Source organism: Leuciscus leuciscus (genome assembly GCF_965113295.1).
Source record: "Leuciscus leuciscus genome assembly, chromosome: 7".
NCBI classification, from domain to species: domain Eukaryota; kingdom Metazoa; phylum Chordata; class Actinopteri; order Cypriniformes; family Leuciscidae; genus Leuciscus; species Leuciscus leuciscus.
Window position 1 is genome coordinate 41,387,111 of NC_138731.1, and position 23,934 is coordinate 41,411,044.

A 23,934-nucleotide genomic window follows, 5' to 3' on the forward strand; every position below is an offset into this window, starting at 1 on the left:
AATAATTGACATATATTGTCACACGAGCCTTATGGGAATATTCTATCAATTATGCAATTAAGAACATATAAAAGCATATGCAAATTGATACAACCCTTAATAAAATTAAATAAAATAATATCAAATATAATATAATATTAATAAAAATATGAAATATGAAATATTAATGAATATCAAATATAATATAAAATTATATATATATATATATATGTATAATATAATATATAATAATATATATAATATATATAATAATAATAATAATACCGCATTGACGGCATCAGCCAAACTCTCCCACTCATATTTTTTCCTTTTGTTATTAATTCCGGAGGACAAAGTTCCAAATAAAATATTTTTTCTCGTTTCTACCTCCAATAGTAGCACCTCCAATTCACTTTCTGTAAAGTTTTGTTTCTTGCCGCTTGCTTTAGCCATTTTCTTACTGCTTTCTTTTGCCAAAGTGGACTCATTACCATATTTAAATTGATTTAATTAAGGGAGGAGACTGGGTGGGGCGTTGTGCTCGTGCATGTGCGCTAAATTTTTCGTTAATTGGGATGTACAAAGAGCATGTGCGTGGGATCCTTCGTACGCAGAGATTCATACATCTGTTTGTTTTTTTGTGCGTACGCACATTTACAGCTTTGTCCGTACGCAATGTTTTAGTATGAATTCAACGCATGTCTTTGTACATGAGGCCCCTGGACAGTTAGTGACCTTGCACATTAAGATAAAATCGGATTTTCTCCAGTCATTAATGTCTGATGTCGGGTTACACCTACAAAATTATTTCGTTTTCTTATTTAATAACCAACAATTTAATTGTGATAATAATTTTGCCATAAGGCTTATTAGCGTTAGGCTATAACCTGAAAGGTCTGATTTACGCACTGTTACAACAGTAATTATTATAATTTTTTTCACAATGACATTTGAGTTCATGATTTTAATATTGTTTTTTTGTGGCAGACTAAAGACTAATGACAGACTGTTGACCTTTGAATAAAAATATGTTTGGTTCAGATTTGAAATTCATTATCTTATCAACCCCCCCCACAGCCAATCTCATCTGCTCATCTAGCGACAATCATTTTATATCATGATAACATGATATTCATTCCATTACACATACACACACTTACATTGTATGTTTATACACATACATGCACGTTAAATATAATATCAATAATATCACATAATGTAACACTTGAGTGACGATTATTTAAATGTGACTGGAAGCCACTATAAAATAATCTCTGACAATATCCCAAAATTGGGCCTCAGGAACCGTGAAAATGTCACCGGGTCAAATAAAAATCTGATAGCCAACATTGCCAGAACCAAAAAAATTCTTAGTGTTGAGTCCTGAAATATGGACCTGTCTGAAAATGTCAGCATCAACCGCTTTAACTCGGCTCTTCTCATCTCCACAGGCCCACTGCAGCCGAGCTTTTGAAATGTAAATTTTTCCAAAAGGCTAAGGTACGGCCGTATACTCTCTCTCCATACTTCAAATGCTTTAACCAGTGCTTCACAGCGGTCTGTTACTAATATATGTTCTGTGTTTCCCCCACGCCTCTGTGTTGTTGTAGAATCGAGAGTACTTGAATGAAAAGCTGCTTACTAAAGGACCAAATATAAGCCAAAGAGCCAAAAAGGTAACGCAGTCTCATTCATTCCCACACATTTGAGTGTATTTCCCCCACAGGCCAGATGGGTCTCTCTTCTCTCATGTTTAGCAGAGTGCTTTCTGTATTGATTAAACAGTGTGGCTGCTTTTGATTGAGGGATCGGAAACGTAATGTTTCTCACTGCAGGACATCTGCCCTCAACACTCACTCGTCCACTCAGATTCCAGAAACACTTTAACCTATTAGCCCGATCATGAATGGACTCAACGCACTCTTTCCCTGTTAGCGGTTTACTCTCTGCTAGATGATGTGTTTGCTCTATCTATCTATCTCTGTCTGTCTGTCTGTCTGTCTACAGTATCTGTCTGTCTGTCTGTCTGTCTGTCTGTCTACAGTATCTATCTATCTATCTATCTATCTATCTATCTATCTATCTATCTATCTATCTATCTATCTATCTATCTATCTATCTATCTATCTATCTATCTATCTATCTATCTATCTATCTGTCTGTCTGTCTGTCTGTCTGTCTGTCTGTCTGTCTACAGTATCTATCTATCTATCTATCTATCTATCTATCTATCTATCTATCTATCTATCTATCTATCTATCTGTCTGTCTGTCTGTCTGTCTGTCTGTCTGTCTGTCTACAGTATCTGTCTGTCTGTCTGTCTGTCTGTCTGTCTGTCTGTCTGTCTGTCTGTCTGTCTGTCTGTCTATCTATCTATCTATCTATCTATCTATCTATCTATCTATCTATCTATCTATCTATCTATCTGTCTATCTGTCTATCTGTCTATCTGTCTGTCTGTCTGTCTGTCTGTCTGTCTGTCTGTCTGTCTGTCATTCACTTTATCGCTCTGTCTGTCTGTCTCTCGTTTGCTTTATTGTTCTGTCTATCTTTCGTACTATCTATCACTCATTCTGTCTGTCTGTCTATTGTTTGTTCGTATAGTACTGGTAGAACCAGGTTATTACAGACCTATATGAGATCAAAAGACTACAGCTGTGTTTGAAATCTCCCCCTATACTCTCATTCACTATTCCCTACATGACTCCACTAATATAGTCCACTTGAAGTCATTCGGCATGACCCTCACAGTGCATTATGGGTATTCTCTAGTCGTTGAGTGTACATCTGTTGTACACTCGTTATTGCGGTGCATTATGGGAGGAGTGCACTCGATAACATCCACTATGGTTTCAGACACCACTACAAATGGCTGTCCCCTCGAATAATGCCATATTTAATGGTGGTATAGGGGGTGATTTCGGACACAGCCTGTTTGTCGACAATTTTTTACTGTCGATAATGTTGACTTATCGTTTCAGCCCTGTTATATGGATTCCTGTGAATTTCAGTTTGTTTAATTCTACTTCTTTACATTCAAAGTTGCCTTGCAGTTCTGCATCATGTTTGTTATCCCAATAAAAAAATAAAAATAAAAATAAGAAATTCATTTGGAATTTAAAAAAACCCTTAAACTAAACTTAAATAACAATGAGCATTAACACGCCATGTTTGTGGTAAGATAATAATTGAGATGCATGTTTGGAAGCAGTTTTTTTTATGTTGACATTTTTTAAACATGTTTATGCTTAATAAACATGCAGTAATAGACCCTCCCCTCAAAATCTGAATGCGTGTGTGGAGTGGTTCTTTACTAAGCATGTGGTGTAAGACTCTCTCACGCTCACTCAAAGCGTTGTTTCAGTTCCTGCTTTTAGCACACACCTAGGGCCAAATTTACTAAACAGGGCAAATTAGCGAGAGAGCGCAATATGGGAGTGTAAAGTTCTGCGCGTGATCTACTGACTATCTATCTGCGAATTAAAGAACACAGACGCAGTCAGATCATTTCCACAATGACCAACACAATCTACCAGTTAGCGTCTGGTTGAAGACGTGCTTTTTTTGGTTGGTAAAGTAAATTGACGAGCGCAAACCTTAGTAAATCACCTTGCATGATTCATTTAAATAATCTCTTTTCATAAATTTTGTGTCTGAAAGGGAAACTCCTACAAATACATATGCAATAAGGTCAGCCGCAAAAATAACCCTGTCCACGCCTTTTCAACGCTAATTTCTCACTGTGTGTCTTTAGTAAATCCTGTAGTTTTTTAACGCCAAAAGAGGGTTTAGTAAGCTGTTAGTAAATCTGGCCACTAATGTCTCTGAGCTCTGATGAGCAATGAAGAAAGATGAGCTTTAATGCAGGGAGCAGGGTGTTGTGTTAAACCGCCATCTGCATGCCAGACCGTCTGTTTGTCGGGACAGAGAGGGATGGCTATCAGCACCCCACACCTCTAGCCCACTAAATGAATGAGAGAAATGGCAGGTAAAGAGCTCTGCTCATCCATCCATTTAGGAGGATGTGCAGAATGTCCCAGTGGAGATGGAAGTGGAGGTTGTGACACTGATGGGCTGAAATGATGGAGGGATGTGGGTGTTTTCAAATGTGGGATGCTGATGTTGTATCAAGGTACAGCATGTGTAGAATATTCACAAGGATTTTGCTGGCTATATATAAACATTGTGAATATTAATGCATGTGCTTTTGATTTGGCTATTCAGTCTGCAGTCATTCCTCCTCTTGCAAGTCACAAGGAGTTTTAATAGCATTTCTGATTTAAACTTATTAGTTTATAATTAAATAATTGAATTTAAACCGTTTCAATGAATCGATTCTAAACTCAACGATTCAATGATTTGTTTGCGTTATTAATTACTCAAAATTTTCATGGACGTTTTTTTCCAAATGTTTTCGTAAAAACATGAGCACTTTTAATTAATTAATTAATTTATTTATGTGCACTAAGTATTGTAGCATTGGTGCATATACATGAAAATCATTAAATAGGGTTATTTGGTAACACTTTATTTTACAGTGTCCTTGTTACATGTTACATGTACTTACCATAGTAATAACAGTAAATTATGCATAATTACATGCAACTAACCCTCAACTAAACCCTAATCCTACCCTAACCCTATAGTAAGTGCTTGTAGTTGCTTAATATTACTCAGTACTTAAATATATAATTACACTGCAACACTAACACCTTAAAATAAAGTGTAACCGGTTATTTATTATTGTATTTTAATTTAGCATTAAACACTTTGAATCTAGTTGGTTACAATGACTGTTTGGTTAAAATGATTGTTCTTTTGATTAAAAATACTCCTTTTTAAGCCAATATATATAGCAAATGCATAAATATGGAGATATATGTACAGAAAATGACTGAAAAATACTATGTGTTAAATATATTTTAGCCATATTAAACAACATAGAACTGAGAGAATCTCTTTGCAAACTGCCTTGTGGTATATTTGTAATAGTGGTTTTTTTTTTAGGTTGAATGACTTGCGTGCATCAAAAAAAAAGGTGTTTTGTACTGATAAAGGGATTTATTCCAGTAGATGACCGAATGAGTGCACTTAAAAGCCACCCGGCAGATTACTGTGCAGCCACACAGACATGTTTAGTCTGACTTGTAAAGAATAATCACTACAGCAGATCCATTTAGAATTGATTTTGTTGATGTGTGATGGTGTTTTAGTTGTCTGAAGTGCTCTGGGAAAACTAGTCGTGCTTTCAGTAATAGACTCTTCTCAATGAATTACAGTATTAATGGGTGGGAGGGAGAAACCGACGTACGGTCTGTTGTCTGGGTGGAACGGAGCCCATGCATACTTGTTAGATTTGACAAGAGTTGCAGTCAACCGAGGAGTCGTATTCAGGAAAGGGAACCTCTGGGAAATGTAGGTTTAATTGGAGATCTGAAACATTATTTGTAGTGCCTCAATTGTGTAATTGGAGTTGTTAGTGGGATGGTACAGTAGTGAAGCTCATCAACTGAAACTGTGTCAACAAGTAGCTTTAAGGGACATTCACACACACACACACACACACACACACACACACACACACACACACACACACACACACACACACACACACACACACACACACACACACACACACACACACACACACACTAACATTGATTGAATCGCTGGAGGTCAGCGGGTCTCTATGCTCTTGGGTTCTGCTAGTCGATGGCAGTGTCCAGCTTTATCAGGTGATGGTTCACTGTCTCTCCTCCCCTCATTTGTCCATCTCAGATGCCGCTCTCTGCCACTGCACCGCAAAATAACCATGTTTTAATCAGTGTTTTTTGTCTTGTTTTCCTATAAAACTATTTAAACATCCTTTAAACACAATATTTTCTGGAGAAGCAAAGATGTTAAGACATTTTTACAGAGTATATCAACTTTTTAACCTTAATCTAATGCCATGCACTCGTATTTCTTGTATGAAATTTGCTGTTCAAAAACCTCCTGACTCCATTTTAACTTGATTTTGGTAAAATGTTAATAATATTAGACACATGCAAGTGTCTGACCTTATTAAAGCCACAATTTCAACTTTGACAACACACGCAATGTTTAAAAATAGTGTTTTTTTCCATTTCCTTAAAAGTAGCAGTTTTGGACATATTAGGTTTCCACCCGACAGTGACGAATTCTTAAATTTTATTTTATTTAAAAGCTTATTTTTTAAACCATATTGGCAATTATTTTATTTATTTTTAAGTTGGCATGACTTCCCTATTGTGATGTATATCTGTGTGAAGCGGCTTCTTGAACAAGAAAAAATGTAGGACGGTACTTGAAAACATGGGGAATTGATTGGATGGTTGTGGTTTGCTATTGGTGGATCTCATGTGATTGACAGGTTGGTTGTCCCGCCCTCACGCCAGTAAACATGTCATCAGAGTGGAGAGGAAGTTATTTTGAAAAAGATTATACTAGGACACATGAATTAAAAATGTTATGATGTGTAGAAGTAAATAATTTATAATAAATACTGCAGTGTTCCATAAATTAGTTAAAAATTAGGAATGGTCAACTTTGTGATTTTATGGTGACTTCGAGTATAAAAAAGTGAGTTAATGCTTTAAAATCTTTGAAAACAATTTTTAATATATTATAGTTAAAATAAAGAAAGATTAAATTAATGATACATTCTGTTTTAATGATGTTTAGATCATTTGTCCACAAATTAAAATATAACAAACATTTACTCAAAAGTTTGAGATCAGTAAGATTTTTTTAAGTATTTGAAAGAAATACATGCTCAATAAGGCTGCATTTACTGGGTTAAAAATACAATAAAAACAGTAATATCGTGAATGATTGTTATTATTATTATTACAATTTATTATATTTAAAAATGTAATTTATTCCTGTGATCAAAGCTGAATTTTCATCATCATTACTCCAGTCTTCAGTGTCACATGATCCTTCAGAAATCATTCTAATATGCTGATTTGCTGCTCAAGAAACATTATTATCAATGTGGAAAACAGTTGCGCTGCTTAATATTTTTGTGAAAACCGTGACTTTTTGTTTTTTCATGAACAGAAAGTTAGTGTAGTCTGCCGGCAGAGGCGGTGTTTTCCAGGTTTTGGACGCAGCCACGTTGTGAAACCAGAGTGTAGTAGCGTACTAAATATGTGAATTATGAAATTGAATCCCGGTCCTCATGAATATTCTGATGAAAGATGTGTCAGTGTCAGCAGTGTGTGCGTGTCCTTTCTGTCACCTGGTGTCTGATGTGTTTGTGTCTGATGTGTCGATCCTGCCTCACTCCCACATTATGTATCCAGTCAGCATAGCCGGAGCCCTCGGAGAAAGATGCTGTCATGTAAGGACTCTCTGACCTGAACAACTCCTGACAAACACCATTTCTCTTCCTTACCTCACTGTCTGTATTCCTTTATCTCTCTCTCTCTCTCTCTCTCTCTCTCTACATGGCTGTCTGCCTCACTCTGTCTTTGTCATTCTCTTTCTTTCTCCTCACCGTGAGGACTTGAATATTAGCGGCTGCACTTCTGTTCAGGAGACTTTGGAGAGAATCAGTATTTGACCTTGGAATTTCAAAAGCGTTCAATGACGTCCACTTTAGCGATACAGATTTGAGCAGCGTTGCGAAAATCACGATGATTTATTTGGCCTTTGAGTTTTCTGAAGACTGTGTCAACTTAAGGTCAAATATTTTTTTGACAAACAATCATTTTTTAAACACAAATATTTGACTCTTTTTGACCTTGGAAAAAACCCCCCAATGACCTTGGTAGGTCACGAGATAAGGGCAACAAGCCGAATGTAGTGCATCCAGATTACATTCATACGTCACACACTCATACTATATAGGACATACTTTTTTGGCGGTCGTGAAGTAATTACTTATTCAAAATAAGTACCTTCTCAAGAGAGGATGCGATTTTTTCCTGTTTCCTGTTTCACATGACAACAAAATTAATGTTTTTTTCAATACGCTTTGACTGATTTGACATTTAATTTGAATCTGAATTTTATTTTCAATAACACGGTTTTATTGTATTTTTCCTACAATTTCAGCATTTTAATCTTTTTAATCTCATTTGAGTCTTTCTCTTCATGTTGTAAACATCAAATAAGAGATTTTATTAATTTTCCTTATGGATTTTTAATTTTACTTCACCAATGATAAAAAATAAAAAAATAAAAGGGAAAAAAAAATATATATTTTTCTCTTACATCTCATCTGATGTTTGCAACTTAAAGAAAAAAGACTCATTGAAATTGCGTACATATGCTTTATAGATGCTGTGTATGTATATATATGTATGTTTATATGTGTGTGTGTATGTGTATGTATATATATATATATATTTTTTTTTTTATACTGTCATTTATCCTATTTAATTATCCTTGGATCTGCTGTCTCATAAAATTAGATTTTCCTGAAGCAAATCTGTCATTGAGGAAAGTCAAGATCCTGTTATTGTGACCAGAGATAAGGTCTTATCTTCTGTCTTCACTTACACCTGTAATAAGATTACATTTTAAATCTGTATAATTCTTCTGTCTAGCAAGTGAAGTTGAGTGGCTGTAGTGTAGTCTGTGTCCAGTAGGGGGCGCAACAGCTCGCTGGTTTGACTTGCAGCATCTCTGCAGTGGACGCATGTGTTGACTCATGGTGGAGAACATTATTTTCAGCTGAAATTTTCATAATCTCTTGTTATTGATTACTGAGTTATACACCTGGTGCTGAATTAAAGATGTAAATCAAAATATATTGCTATAAAACAATCTTTATTTCTTCAGTCTTCATTTCAGTCAAAATAAGCAAAGCTTTAGTGTCTCGACTGACATTTACTGTACTGCCAAAGCATATAAAGTAAGTATACAGTAGTGCAGAAAACAAGGTGAAGTAAATCGAGATGGAACAGTGTACAGTGTGAATGAATGTCTGCATCACAACACTCGATTGCACATTACATTTTTCTAAGAGAGCAATTTACCACTGGGTATTTGTGCTTACATAACGTCTGTAAATGACAGCGAGTGTGTGTTGAAGAGCTCTGTGCCGCTGACCCACTCGTGTTGTTCATAAACACACAGCCCGCAGGTGTAGTTTGTCATCATCATGCGCTCATGTTTATTTGTTGCTCTGTTTATCTGTGTGTTATTTTGAAGGATCCAGAGCCGAGGAAGCAGAACACAGAGCAGGATTCTGGGAGACGGGTACATGTTATCTCACTCGCTGAACGCTTACTTGCTGCTTCTCGCTTCTAGATGTACTTGTGTGTGTGTGTGTGTGTGTGTGTGTGCCGTATTTCACCTCTTGTCTTGAAGTGGAAGCTGAGTAAATCTCCTGGAAGACAATGTGTCTTTGTGTCAGGACAGGGCGGTCGGGATGGGTATCGGGTTAAGGGCGTGTCGACTGGATTTCTCGATCAGGCCAATATGATTTTGTCAATAACTTCAGAAAGTGCATTGATTGCATGTTGATATCCACAGTCTAGTGCATCATATTTCACAGACGTCCCGAGGATTTAAGGTCTTCCGTGCCTTCTCGATAGAGTTATCGCTGATAATGGGATTAAAGGGATGGAACTAGCTGTAACTCTTCTAGTCTCGTGTGGTTCCAGACTTTGATCCTCCTTAGACCAGAAGAGATCATCTGACAGACATGAAAAGTGTTCAGGTACAGTTTGTTTGATTTGATGTGATATTTAGGGGAAGGTAGAAACGATAAAAGGGGTGAGTGATACACAGGTTAAAACAATACTGCTATACTGGTGACAATTTGGTTTACCTTTTTGAGTATGTTTTTTTTTTTTTATCTGCAAAAACAAGTCACCATTATTATTTTTCCATTAAAAAGGGTATATTGTTCATGTAAATAATACTTAATTACTATATATATATATATATATATTAGGGCTGGGAATCGATTAAAAAAAATTAACTAATTAATTGCACAATTTGCTGTAATTAATTGCAATCAATTGCATTTCCCCCAAGCTTGTAATCATCAATATTTAAACTTAGAATAACCTAATTAAATTAAACAACACAGGAAAAAAAGGAACAGAAAATAGCCCTATATTAAAATAATATTAAACATCAATATATCAATATAGCCTATTATTCTTTTTCAATAATCAATCAAGATAATCAATTGAACAGATTTTTTTTTTTTTTTTTTTACCAATTATCAAAACAAAATGTAGTCCTACAATGCTATTATTACCAGAGCATGTGATCAGAGCAGGTCATTTTACCATTGTTGCCCAGCATGACTATACCAGCTCAGTAGGGCTATTGCAAACAGAAGTCTACTATAGAGAAATATCACGTTATTTGAGCAGACTTTGCTTTTCCAGGGCCGTTAACGACAGAGCAGAACGCGCAGCGCAAACACGGAGCGGAACATTGAGCACACACACACACACACACACACACACACACACACACACACACACACACACACACACACACGGAGCGGAAAAGACCCGCTCATGACAGCTGCGCGAGAATGAAACCTGATCGCCGAACACGGAGGGGCGGGACGGCATATTTTCGGCCTTTTCAATAGCAGACGCAACAGGAAATCATTAAAACGAGGCAAAAAAAAAGTGCTGCGTTAATCGCGTAATTTTTTTTTTACGCGTTAAACATCTCAAATTAATCGCAAAGATTAACGCGTTAATTCCCCCAGCCCTAATATATATATATATATATATATCGATTAAAATATATATATTCTTATATATTTTTAAGAACATATAGGTGCTGTCAAATCGATTTATCGCATCTAACATGAATGTTTATAAAGTGTTTATAATATATATATATATATATATATAAGGGATAATGTAGAGCGAGGCGGTTGTTATAGCGAATACAACCCCGACAGGATCAGGATCTTGAATCAGCCTGAAGGGGTTGTATTCGCTATATAACAACCGCCCCGCTCTACATTATCCCGCTTATTACATGGCTACCTACCAAATAAATCAATAATTTGACACAAAATATTGATTTAAAAAGGAGTTTATTGATTTAAAAACGATTGTATTGCTTCCGCTAAAGAAAATAGTCCGTTCATTCTCTACGGTTAGAATCCTGCGTCCATAGCAACGCTCTGTTTTTCATAGCAACGGTGTGTTATCAAGAAATAATAACGTGTTTACACACACACACACACACACACATATATGTATAGATAAACAGTATGTATATATATATATATTCTGTTATATGTACTTTATATACATATACACACACAAGTATAATATATTTTTTATTAAGTAGAAGTATAATTATTTCTAAGTATTTATTTTTAATCATCCTTTAAGGATAATAAATACAAATCAAATTTGCCATTACTTTGCAAATTGTCGAACCATTATTATTTTCAATATTATATTATATTATATTATATTATATTATATTATATTATATTATATTATATTATATTATATTATATTATATTATATTATATTTATATTATATATACACCTTCCCTTCACAATAACAGAATAGTTCTTCCTCAAAAGTGTTCATTTTATCAACCTGGTACCTTGTAAATATGACTTGGTTTCCTGGTGGATGATATTAAAACCTGTGTACACTTATCCTCAGAAATTGTGTAAAGCCAGCCGACAGGGCTCCAGACTAACTTTTTTCACCTCCGTCCTGGAACCGTCCTGAAAAACGATTTGAACCGTCCTAAAGTGAATGTCAACCGTCCCAAAATAAACATGTTGTTTCTGTACTTTGTTATTATCATCTATAGTTGTTAGTTACATAATAAAAACACCAAAAATGTTTATGATATATATTATTATATTTATTTAGCTCCATTCAAAGTAGTTATCTGTATTTTTGTATTCATGCAGAACAAATATGTGCAGTTCATGCAGATAAATTCATGCAGATAAAAATACATACAGCTCAAAACGTTTTTGAGTTGGTTGGATTAAAAAATAACAAATAAATACTGGTGACTACATATCTCAAAAATATCATCATTCTTTATTCTTTCAAGCAGACATATTTATTTGTATGAATTAAATATAATGAATCATTATTAAAGCTATTAACGAGTAGTGAATGCTTTTCTCTTTTTCTTTTGTTGCTTGATCAATATTAAGGACACAGACCGCATTAGGTTTATCACTGTCTGTCACTTTAAGACATCGGATCATGTCCAATGACGTGCGCTGATGCACATCCGATACACTCAAAACTGTTTAAAACATAACCAACATAGTTTACGTGAATACTCTCCAAAACGGACATTTCGACATAATATTGTGTGTATTTGTCCACTCAGACACGAAAGAGAGCTCAGTTCAGTACTCGCGCGCTGTATGGGTGTCTTTGTGCATGGCTGCACGCTTCGGGTCGGGTGTGTGCACACAGAAAACCGTACCGAATAGAGCTCTTTTTTTGCGTCGTCACTCTTATTCAGGTCTATATGTCTGCTCTACTCATTCTCCCAGACGTTTAAGTTTTTTAACGTTTTATGAGACATGCATGTCAGCCCGTGTGCCGCTGGGTAGATCAGCACGTTACAGTACAAATGTGCGCATCAAACGCAGGACATCAGTTCTGACTGGATCGCTTCCCAAATCGTCACTATCTAACATTTTTGTCTAGGTTTTATTCGTTGACGAAAATGTCAATAGATTTTCGTCATGGTTTTTGTCATTCAAAACTAGTTTTATTTAGTTATCGTCTCGTTTTTGTCTGTGAAAATAAGCCATGTGATAGATGTACCGCGAAACAAGTCTCCGGGTGAGTAGCCGGCCAGTGATAGTAACTATAGTAACAGCATGAGAAGACACGCTCCGTTGTAGTCAGCGCTTGGTCGGTTAATTTTGGCATTTTCTAAGTAAGTTACCCTAATAGGCTAGAAATAAATGAACACGCATACAAAAATGTCTTTCGTCCTGTAGGCGTCCTGGAGAATATTTCTGTTCGTCCTAAACACATTTTCTATCGTCCCCAGGACGATAGGACGCCGTTAGTCTCGAGCCCTGCCAGCCGATCAGATTAGGGCTTGCCAGACTGAGAAAGGCTTGTGTAAATGACAGGAATTTTAGGGATCTTGTTGAGCAAAATTGCATCTTTTCAGGAGCTGAGCTGATCGCCTGGTTTGCCGAATATCGATGGATGTTGAGATGTAGGCCAGATTAAAGCTTTAGCATGTTTTGAAGGATGTGTCTTGCATAAGAGAACAGATAGTGGGATATTTCAGCGCTGGTTACAGACACTGAGCAGGCCTCAAAGAATCACTTCACTGACCCACAGAACTACGCCGTGTAGGTTCAGCACAGACTGTATCTGACAGACTCGAGCCCTGCTGAGATCGACGCGTGACGCTGTAGAGCACAACCGTAGGCTTCTGAAAGTACAAATGCCATTCATTTACTCCATAGAAAAATTGATTTTTAACAATCTTTTGTAAACATTCTACGTTGGACCTACAGCTCTGAAGTTTTTAGACATTGATATGCTTCTGTAGGAACAAGTCAGTGTGATTTTAGCTAAATATAATATTATTGTTTAAAAAGTATAGTTTGAAATATAAAATAGTTAGAAAGTGGGGATTAAATTAATAGTTCATTCCCTTATTAAAGGTGTATATGTGTCTGTATTTATATAAGATAGATAGATAGATAGATAGATAGATAGATAGATAGATAGATAGATAGATAGATAGATGATTTCTCATGATTTATGATTATGATTTATAAATGTATATGTGTATATATACAGATAGATAGACAGATAGATAGATGATTTCTCATGATTTATGATTGATTTATAAAATGGCATGTATATAGATAGATAGATAGATAGATAGATAGATAGATAGATAGATAGATAGATAGATATGTTTAATAATTCAAGTTAATTTCTGATTTTCATATGTTTTCATATGTTTCGCTTCAAATTAAAGGTTGTAATGTGCTTCATCTCAGAGCTGGTTGGTTTGGTTCAAGATCTCTTTATTAATATTTTGAAATGCTTATGGAGAAAACGAATGAGATAAATACTTTCAGCACCACGTCTGCTGGAAAAGTGTGCGGTAACTGCTGCGCACTATTGTGATTTTGACGGCGTGTCCCGTTCACACCCGCAGGTCAGAAGGGTCCCGGGGTCGAGCGGTCACCTGCACAAGACCGAGGATGGAGACTGGGAATGGAGTGATGACGAAATGGACGAGAGAAGTGAAGAGGGGAAGGCTGCCGTCAATCACGGAAGGGTGAGTGGATGCCAAATGATCTTTCTTAAAATTAACATATATATTTATATTTATATATATATACCGGTATATGTATGTATGTATGTATGTATGTGTGTGTATAATGTGTGTGTATATGAAGAGTTCAGATGCAAAAGCCTCTAAGTGCCATCTAAAATTTTCTTCTCAAATGATCATTTTTATCAAGCTTGTATATTTAAGTTCAGTAATTTCACTTAAAGGGCAATGCAAATTACCTATTAATTGTCATTTAAGTGAAATTACTGAACTTAAATATACGAGCTTGATAAAAATTATCATTCTAGAAGAAAATTTCAAACGGCACTTAGAGGCTTTTACATCTGAACTCTTCATATATGTATATATATATATATATATATAGAGAGAGAGAGAGAGAGAGAGAGAGAGAGAGAGAGAGAGATAGATAGATTTATATATATGTAACGGTACATAGAAATCACAGTTCGGTACATACCTCGGTTCTGGGGTCACAGTTCAATACGAGTTTGGTACTGTACATTTACATGTCCGCCATGTCCACCAATATATGTACTGTTACACCTATATATATATACATATATATATATTTCAATGAATAAGTTTATCTGAAAAATTCTAATAAATTCAGATTGTTTGAAAAATTCAGGCAAAAATTGTCAAATTTACTGAATAATCCAAAAGCAGCAGTTATCAAGATTATGAATAATGCTTAAATTAAGTGTGTTTCTCAACCAAATCTATTATCTGTCTTCAGAAGATGTTTTATTCAGTTAAAAAAAAAGTCAAAATTAAACCATTTTCATGAGTGGTCTCAGACATTTGGACCTCACTGTATAAACAAAGCCTCTATTATGTATTTGTTATTAACCCAGATATGAGATTTGAACGAATGCACTTCCTCTGATGTAGAGCCAAGCGTTTCACCTCAAGCTCCCTTAATATTTGATCATAAACGCCCTGCCTGTACCGTACGGGTGACGCACACCATTTGATCAAAGCCCAAGGCCTTTTTCACTCATAAATGTGGAATATATAATGCTAAAATGTCTTCGCCAGGAAGGAACAATCAGAGCCCCTGAAGCGAAGCGTCCGCAAATCAGCGGCTGCTAATGAAGCTGGAGACGTTGTTCTTGTGTTTATTGTTTATTATGGAATGCAAATGAGCAAGTGCTGATTGCACTCCCACACAAATAGCTACATCTGTCTGTCGTACTTTGTGCGAGAGAGAGAACCTAATTGAATCCTGTCTCGTTATTGCTTTTGCAGTCACGCAGGGTCAGAGAGGAAAACCAGCATGTAAGTTACAGTTATTCTTTCTTTGTCTTTTGAAATGGATGATTTTTTAATTAGTTGTGTGGGGTAATGCATCGCTGCTTTGAGTGTGAAATCAGAACTGACCCTGTTTACATTTGTAATGCAATTTACTGGCTTTATTGTAAATGATTCATCAGCACAAGACAATAAATGCTTGTCTTTAAAATCTTTCATCAAAACTCACTCCGCCTCTGAAACAACCTTTTTTGGTAGTACAGTCTGTTTGTTTATGTAGACCAGGGGTCTCCAACCTTTTTTCATTTGAGAGCTACTTTTTAAAAATGAAAGTGGCCGAAAGCTACTCATGTAATACAATACTTAAATATCTTAAATAATGTCTCATAACTCTCATATTAACAACTATCCAAACTGTTTTAGACCTAAAAGAGTTTTTGTTGGCCTATATGTCAGAGAAAAGAACAGAATCAGAGATAAAAAATTTTTTTTTAGAAAATTGTACTTTGCACATTATACTGTAAAAACACATTATTATAGTTGATTTTATAGTGCATGATAACTAGAGATGAAATGGCATGAAAATTTCATTTCATGATTATTTATAGTGACCAAAATGATCACGGTTATCACAGAATCCTGTTCAAAAAGTACTAATACTACACAATGAAATCAATTCACCAAGTTTTATGTCGAAAACCAGCAAATAACAAATAAACTTAGCATCAATATGCACTTTTTGTTTACATAAACATTAAAATAATAACATTAAAAACGATGGCCAGATTTTAAAGGAGTGTTTTGCAACATGTTATCTACTAACATGTACAAGTTCAAATAAAGTTTTATAAAAAGAATGAGTCAAAAAAGATAAATTACTGACATTTACAATGCACATTAGCTTATCTTTTATTATTAATAGTAAAATTCGGTCCGATTTTCCTGTTGCGTCTGTCGTTGCTATGCAACCGTGCACTGCGCTCTCCACAATGACAAAGTTTTAGTAGCTAATGGATTTCCACCGCCGAAAAAAAGATTTATTTACGGAGAAGAATAAAAACACCCGTAGTGTTTGGGTGCACTCCCATCCTTCATGTTGACTCGCTGCGCCTGGAAAAATGAGCGCGTCGCTTCAATTATTTGAAATAACGAACTTGAGCGCGCAAAAGACGCGATATGTGAACGGCCCTTGGCGAGCTACCTCCAATCAGGCCTTACTGGTACTGGTAGCTCGCGAGCGACGTGTTGGAGACCCCTGATGTAGACAAATAGGGATTTAGTCGTTGTTTAGGTTGTTGTATGTAATGCAGCCTTTCTAAAATCCTTATTATTATTTTCATAAGCACAATGAACCCGGCAGATAAAGACGTACATGAAGGAGGGTCTTGGGCGATATTAATAGGCCAGAATATCGTATGGATTTTGGGAAGGGCTCTTTTAATTTGAGCTAGTAAGCAAACACCTAGTAACCACTCAGGAGTGTGTTTCCCGAAAGCATCGCTAACCAACTATGATCGCAAGTTCCATCGTTATTAGCGGTGTTTCCTGAAACCATAGTTCCTATGAACATTCGCAAAGCATCCCAAAGTTTGACCTGTGGTTAGAAGCATAGATTGACATGACGTGGACTTAATAAATCCCTATTTTGAGCAAAATAAGCAAGCTAACATTCAGTGCAATCTATGGGCCAGATTTACTAGTAGCTCACGCCAGCGCAAACCCCCTTATGGCGTTAAAAAACTACTGTCATGATTTACTAAAGACGCGCAGTGAAAAATTAGCGCTGAAAAGGCGTGCACAGGGTTATTTTTGCGGCTGATCTTATTGCATATGCGTTTGTAGGAGTTTCCCTTTCAGACGAAAAATGTATGCGAGGAGAGTATTTAAAGGGATGGTTCGGAGTAAAATCAACCTAGGGTCCTTTGCACCATGACCTTGAGCCAAACACCCCCCCAGAAGCCTTTTTTCCCTTGGTTGAACATTATTAAAGTTAGAGCTTATTTAGAGAAATCAGCCGGATGGCTTAGTGCAGGTGCTAACGGATCCTATGATGTATCTCGTAAATGACTCCACTAATAATGCCCAGGATGGTACCAAACTTCTACAGTAGTACAAATTCTGTACTCATAAAACTGTACATTCTGTACTGTACGGTTCTGTACTCATAAAACGAGGCATTGGAAAGTTTGTAAGTACATCAGGAGTTTATTTAAATAACACTTGCCTGACTGCTCATGCTACCGCTAACCCGGACACCGACGTCACTTCAGTGGTTTGGAAATGTTCGACCAAGGGAAAAAAGGCTTCTGGGGGGTGTTTGGCTCGAGGTCATGGTGCAAAGGACCCTATGTTGATTTTACTCAGAACCATCCCTTTAAATGAATGTGATTTAGGGTTTGCGCTCGTCAGTTCACTGGTATTTGTGCCATTATTTAACGACAGCAGCTTTTTACACTAAGTAAAAATAGCAGTATTTTCTTTGCAATAAGTGTAAATAGTAGTTAGATACTATTTGCACCTCAATAGTTTTGTACATTATAAGACGGTGTGTAATAATAAAATATTGAGTGTAAATGATTATATGAATTAAATAATCCATTATCCCACTTATCACATATTTTCTTAATTTTTATTGAAAATAAATGCCTTTCCAATCTGATATGTGTTGGGAAAAGGGAGAGGAACGAGTTCGGGTTCGCAAACTCAGGTCGATCGTGTCAGAAGTCGCCACTGCTGCTGAGAGGTCACATGTGTTTTTTGTACTTTTGTCTGGTCCAATCAGACATTGGTGGGCGGAGTTAGTGTAAATAGCCTCTGCCAACAAGGCGGCCTATTTGCACTTAGTGTTTTTACACTTTATTGACTCCCCCAAAAAAGCACGTCTTAAACCAGACGCTAATTTTCGCTGCTCATGGTAGATTTTGTTTGACACTGCGTCTGTGTTCTTTAATTTTCGTGTCGTCAGATGATCATGCGCTGAACTTTCCACTCCCATCGGCTCTTTTTTGGTTTTGCGCTCTCACGCTAATTTGCCCTGTTTAGTAAATATGGCCCTAAATCTTTTATTTTGAATATTTACAAATGTAATTTATGTCTTTTAGTTTGTCAAGAGATTTAAAGCGCCGTTTTTAAAGAGTGCCGTAATGTCCGTAATTTATATAAAAAACAAATCTAGCATTAATTCAACCTCAAACCGATCCATTAAAAGAAGTTATTACTCGACCATCTGCGTGATGTCATTAATCAGGTTTGTGACTAGGGCTGGGTTAAAAATCCAATTAATGTCTTAATTTCTTTTTATTAATTAACCACTTGTAAACTTATGTTCACCGTTCTTTTTTAGAAATATAGGATTTGTATTAAATCTATATTCATTGAGTCGAATCGGGAATCGAAATCGAATTTAGAATCGAAATCGAATTGAATTTAGAGCTTGCGAATCGAAATCAAATCGAATTGGAACATCTGAATTGATACCCAGCCCTATTTGTGACAGTATGGTTTCGGGAAACAGTCGTGACTAGCTAGTTGATTTCTTCAGCGATGCATCGTACTGTGGTAGTGAAGCAGCGAGTTACGTCAAACACACCCCTGAACGGCCTCAAACATCATTGCGGCGAGTTTGGAAAACACCACTTGTATTATCTTCAGAAAACATTAATGTTAATTTTTTTAATGCAGTTCTTGTGAACTTTTTTTCCTTTTTTTTCCCAAAAATAAAGTATCCTGAAAAACGGTTTCCATAAAAATATCAAGCAGTGCAACTATTTTCAACATTGATGGTAATAAAAAATGCTTCTGAAAATGTTGCATTCCCATCAAATGAATAAATTACAATTTTAAATATTTTAAAATAGAAAAGTTATTTTAAATCGTAATAATATTTCAAAAACTTTACTGTATTTTGATCAAATAAAAGCAGCCGTGGTAAGCATAAGATACTTTAAATCAATTTGCCCTACGGCTAAAATCCTAGAAAACTGTAAAGGCTGTAAATGTGAGCTCACAGATACATCAGGCTTGACTGACTATGTTTGCCTGTGAACAGATTTAATTAACGTCTAAAGTATCGTTTGATCATTTAATTAAGAGTATCGAGGGATTGCGCTATTTGCCTAATAAACTACATATTAAATAATTAACAAGCGTGGCCCATTCGACCGTATTGGACAAATAGCAATTAAGCAGCACAAACACAGAACTTATTTCCTAATGTCTGTGTGTGCGTAGCGACTCATATTTTCTCCCACTGGATCACCAAATGTCATGACTTTTAGTTCAGGCTTTGAGGCTGTAGAAAACCCATTTCCCCAACTGCTGAAAGAACTGTCCTTGAAGGGAATGAAAAGAAACAGTGAGGGGCGGAGAGATGTCTTTCTGTGCCTTCCTTCATTTCTAAGCACTCCATTTTGCTTCTGCAGGGAGAAGTGAATGCTAACAGTCTCCCGTTAGAGGACCTGTCCATTCAGCATCCCCAGGTGAGGGCTGACAGTGTTTCTGTGATGTGTGTTGATTCGGTGGCCCTGATGCTGGTCTCTGGGCTGGCTAGACACGACCCTGGGGGGCCGACTGGCCTTGAGGGAGCCTATTAAACGTAATATCTCAAATAAAAAGAGTGAGAGAGGAGGCCTGCTGCAGCAACATGCGCAGAGTTTCTATCCCAAAACCTAGTAAGCCGCCTGCGGAGCGAGCGTTTCAAGGCTTTCAGCTGCACTGCGGACACAAAGACTGATTGAAATGGGAGCTTTTTGTGAAAGTCTCCAGCCATGTTGCATTTGTGCATTGTGCATCAAGCCTTTGTGAAGAAAGCAATCCTATGATGCATTCAGTGTTATTTATATACTATTATAGTTTTTATCAGTATTTCAAATCAGCTTTTCATTTATATTTTTAGTTTTCATTTGAATTTTAGCTTGTTTTTTTTTTTTTTATTATTATTATTAGTTTTTAATTTAGTTTTAGTTTTTCTTTCCAGTTAGTAATTTTAGTGCTTCAACTTTTAAGTTTTAGTTTTAGTTAATAATAACCCTGATGCATTGTGATAAAAATGTTGAATGAAGTGAGATAAATGTTTATTTGCATCAGCATTCTGTAAGCATTAATAAAAATGATTCAGTTTAATCAAAATATTAACATTTGTATGGCTAATGGCTAAAATTAAAGAATTAAGTTAATTAAATAAATTAAATAAATTAAATAAATTAAAAAAAATTAAATAAATTAAATAAATTAAATAAATTAAATAAATTAAATAAATTAAATAAAATTTATACTATTTTGTCTGAGTGAATGAAAAATGAAACACTAAAAACTAAAAATCAATCATTTTAAACGCTATAAGTGAATTTAGGCATCTTTGAAATAGCTTTTATTTAAAATAAAAATCATTTTCAGTTTTCATTTTAATTTCAGTTAAATTTTTCAGTAATTTGCTTTTGTCATTTTTATCAGTTTTTTTGAAATATTTTTATTTAGCTTTATTTTTTGTTTTGTTTTAGTTTGTCATTTATAGCGCTCCAACTTACATTTTTTTTATTTAATTTGTATAATTTTAATTTAATTTTCATCTAGTATTTCATCTATTTTATTTCTGCGTTATCAATTAACAAAAACATTTCTTTAATCGTTTTAGTTATTGTTTAGCTTTACAGTCAGTAACAACAGACTTTTAGTGAGCATTAGATGACTTCAAAGGTAATCTAAATGTAAAAATAGTGGCATGCTCAATAAAATATGAAATATTGGCCAGTATAAATAATCATCAACATTTATCAACTGTAATATTAAAACAAATTAAAAGATTTCTAAAAATGGCTAATAGCAGTTATGGTAATATATTGTGGATTCCTATTAAAAAGCTGTTTTACCCAATATTTGTGTAGATTTGACACTGTTTCTCAACTAATATGGGTTGACGAGTAATTTTATTGCTTCACATCTCCAATATAACCCTGATATCCTCACGACCTGAGTGTAATCACGAGCGTGTGTGTGGTGTAAAGATCTTTTAACCTCAACAATCAGAACACTAGCATTAACAATTAACTTACCATAATGTTTTGTTTTCTGTCCAGGTTCAACCGTTGGATAAACCCTGGAGTGGTCAGGGAGCGGTCAACATGGTCCTGAGGTTAAGGTGAGCGAGCTCGTTGCCGTTTCTCTCTTTTCTCTATCACCCTTCATACATATTTTATCTGCAAAGAGTGTCTGTTTAAAGTGTCCTAACAGTAGAGTGTGTATGTGCCGCTGGAAGAAGTGTGTGTCTCTTTTTTAAACGATCTCTTTCACTCTATCGCTCGCCTCATGTTGAAGTACATGGTGTTAATGCGTTTCTTTCCTGGGTAAGCGTGGGAAGACGGCCTATAACCCTGACCTCATGTTTGCATTCCCCTGCCTGAATTTGTGTTTGAAACCATGCAAAAGAGAGACCACAATCTGTTCTCAGATCACGTCTATGGCCAGGAAAGCCGAAGTGAGTGTTTTTTTTACGTAGTATTTAATTAAAAACTTAAAGTATTTAAAGTCAGCATAAAACAGAAAACATTTTTCCGGAGTAAAGCAGCTTATCGAACAAGGATATCGTAGGCCGGGACTTGATTTTGTCCACCAGTTGTTGATTGGATTGTGAAAGTGACTGTTATTGGCTTAACTGCAGTGTGGCCTTGCATACGTCAGCAGAGAGAAGTATAACAAGAACAAGATAAGATATTTTGATCATCCATCCATCCATCCATCCATCCATCCATCCATCCATCCATCCATCCATCCATCCATCCATCCATCCATCCATCCATCCATCCATCCATCCATCCATCCATCCATCCATCCATCCATCCATCCATCCATCCATCCATCCATCCATCCATCCATCCATCCATCCATCCATCCATCCATCCATCCATCCATCCATCCATCCATCCATCCATCCATCCATCCATCCATCCATCCATCCATCCATCCATCCATCCATCCATCCATCCATCCATCCATCCATCCATCCATCCATCCATCCATCCCATGGTGCAACACTTTTTACTCTGTTTAAATCCAGAAGAATCAGCAGAGAAATTGTGAAAAACGTCCACAGAATGTGTGTGTGGTTCACAGGCATGCTCAGAACCAATCATTACATTGAAATCTTTCTGTCTTTCATCCAATTATCCTCAACAGCCTCAGTCTGGATTGACAGAGAATGAACCGTGTGAAGAGCTTTTTCAATTTTCAGCATTGAAACTTATAAACAACATTGATTCAGTGCCAAAAACGGGCGCCTAATCAAGCCTCACGGAAAGCTGAGTTTGAGCCCTCATCACAGAGAGAGAGAGAGAGAGAGAGAGAGAGAGGTAAACAGATGCAGGAGAACAGAGATGAATGGCTCGCATCCATTTGCACAGTCAGGTCAGCAGCGAGAGCAGGTGTTCGGCTCATCAGAACGGATCAGGATAATGGCCAGGAAAGCGAGGGATAGACTTGTTTGCTAAATTATTTAAAATGACTTTAATTAACTCTGCAAATAGTTCTTGACGTAAATACACGCAAGTGAATCGATGAATGCTGATCGTTGAAGCGGTCTCTTATGATTACTTTTCCAAAGCGGATCTTGACCCTAAGTTGATCTGAAAATTTGGCTCGATTATGAAACGGATTTCGGTAAGGTCTTTGTTTGGCTGTGTGAAAAGGTTGGATAACGCTTGAATAAATCTACAGACCCGGTGCGGTGGAAGTGTTTGCGTTAGATACCATCTAAATCCACGGATTAATGTGAAGTATGAAAGCGCTGAATTACAGCGGCCCAAACTATCACAATGCTGGCTTGTTATTACGTTGGTTTCCTGATATTCTGATAGATTTCCTTTGTTGAAATTGGAACGCGGTGTGAAATCTCCCGATCTCATCATGAGGTGTACAGAGGCACGAGTCTATAAATCTGGGGTTTATTGGGATTCAGCCGGTGGACAGAAAAATGTCGGTGTTTGATAAGATAATAAGTGTTGTGTGGAGTGACTCGGAGAGAAGGGCGAGAGTGAGCAAGGAATTCTCAAGAGAAAGGATGGATTTCTAGATATTGCTCTGAATTTAGATCCTCTTCAGTTTGCCAGTGCGAGAGACGAAACCTGCGTGAGCAAAAACTCGAAAAACTCTGACTCTGAACTGTGATTGGATGAGCAGCGCTCACCTGTGATGCACAATCTGTGTTAAAGGGATAGTTCACCCAAAAATAAATAATTCTGACATCATTTAGGCTGCTCAAGTTGTTCCAAAGCTGAATGAGTTTCTTCTGTTGAACACAAAATATATTTTGAAAAATGTTGGTAACCAGACAGATGTGGTACTACTTGTTATATTGACAAAATTTTAATGATAAAAGAAGAATGTAAAGAATGTAAAAAATAAGTACTGCTACAAACAAGCAAAAAAGT

General features: G+C 36.1%; 1 protein-coding gene across 4 annotated transcripts in view; it reads left to right on the forward strand.

Annotated features, from left to right (window-relative positions):
* stk39 (serine threonine kinase 39) overlaps positions 1–23,934 on the forward strand; it is a 77,933-nt gene that overhangs the window by 26,190 nt on the left and 27,809 nt on the right. For 3 of the 4 annotated variants that reach the window (XM_082174735.1, XM_082174733.1, XM_082174736.1), the window contains exons 9-15: positions 1,431–1,479; positions 1,590–1,655; positions 9,160–9,207; positions 14,123–14,245; positions 15,512–15,541; positions 19,936–19,992; positions 21,589–21,650. In XM_082174735.1, the coding sequence (XP_082030861.1) occupies positions 1,431–1,479; positions 1,590–1,655; positions 9,160–9,207; positions 14,123–14,245; positions 15,512–15,541; positions 19,936–19,992; positions 21,589–21,650 (435 nt within the window). The remainder of the gene's footprint in view (positions 1–1,430; positions 1,480–1,589; positions 1,656–9,159; positions 9,208–14,122; positions 14,246–15,511; positions 15,542–19,935; positions 19,993–21,588; positions 21,651–23,934) is intronic. The other variant, XM_082174734.1, reaches the window with a different exon arrangement.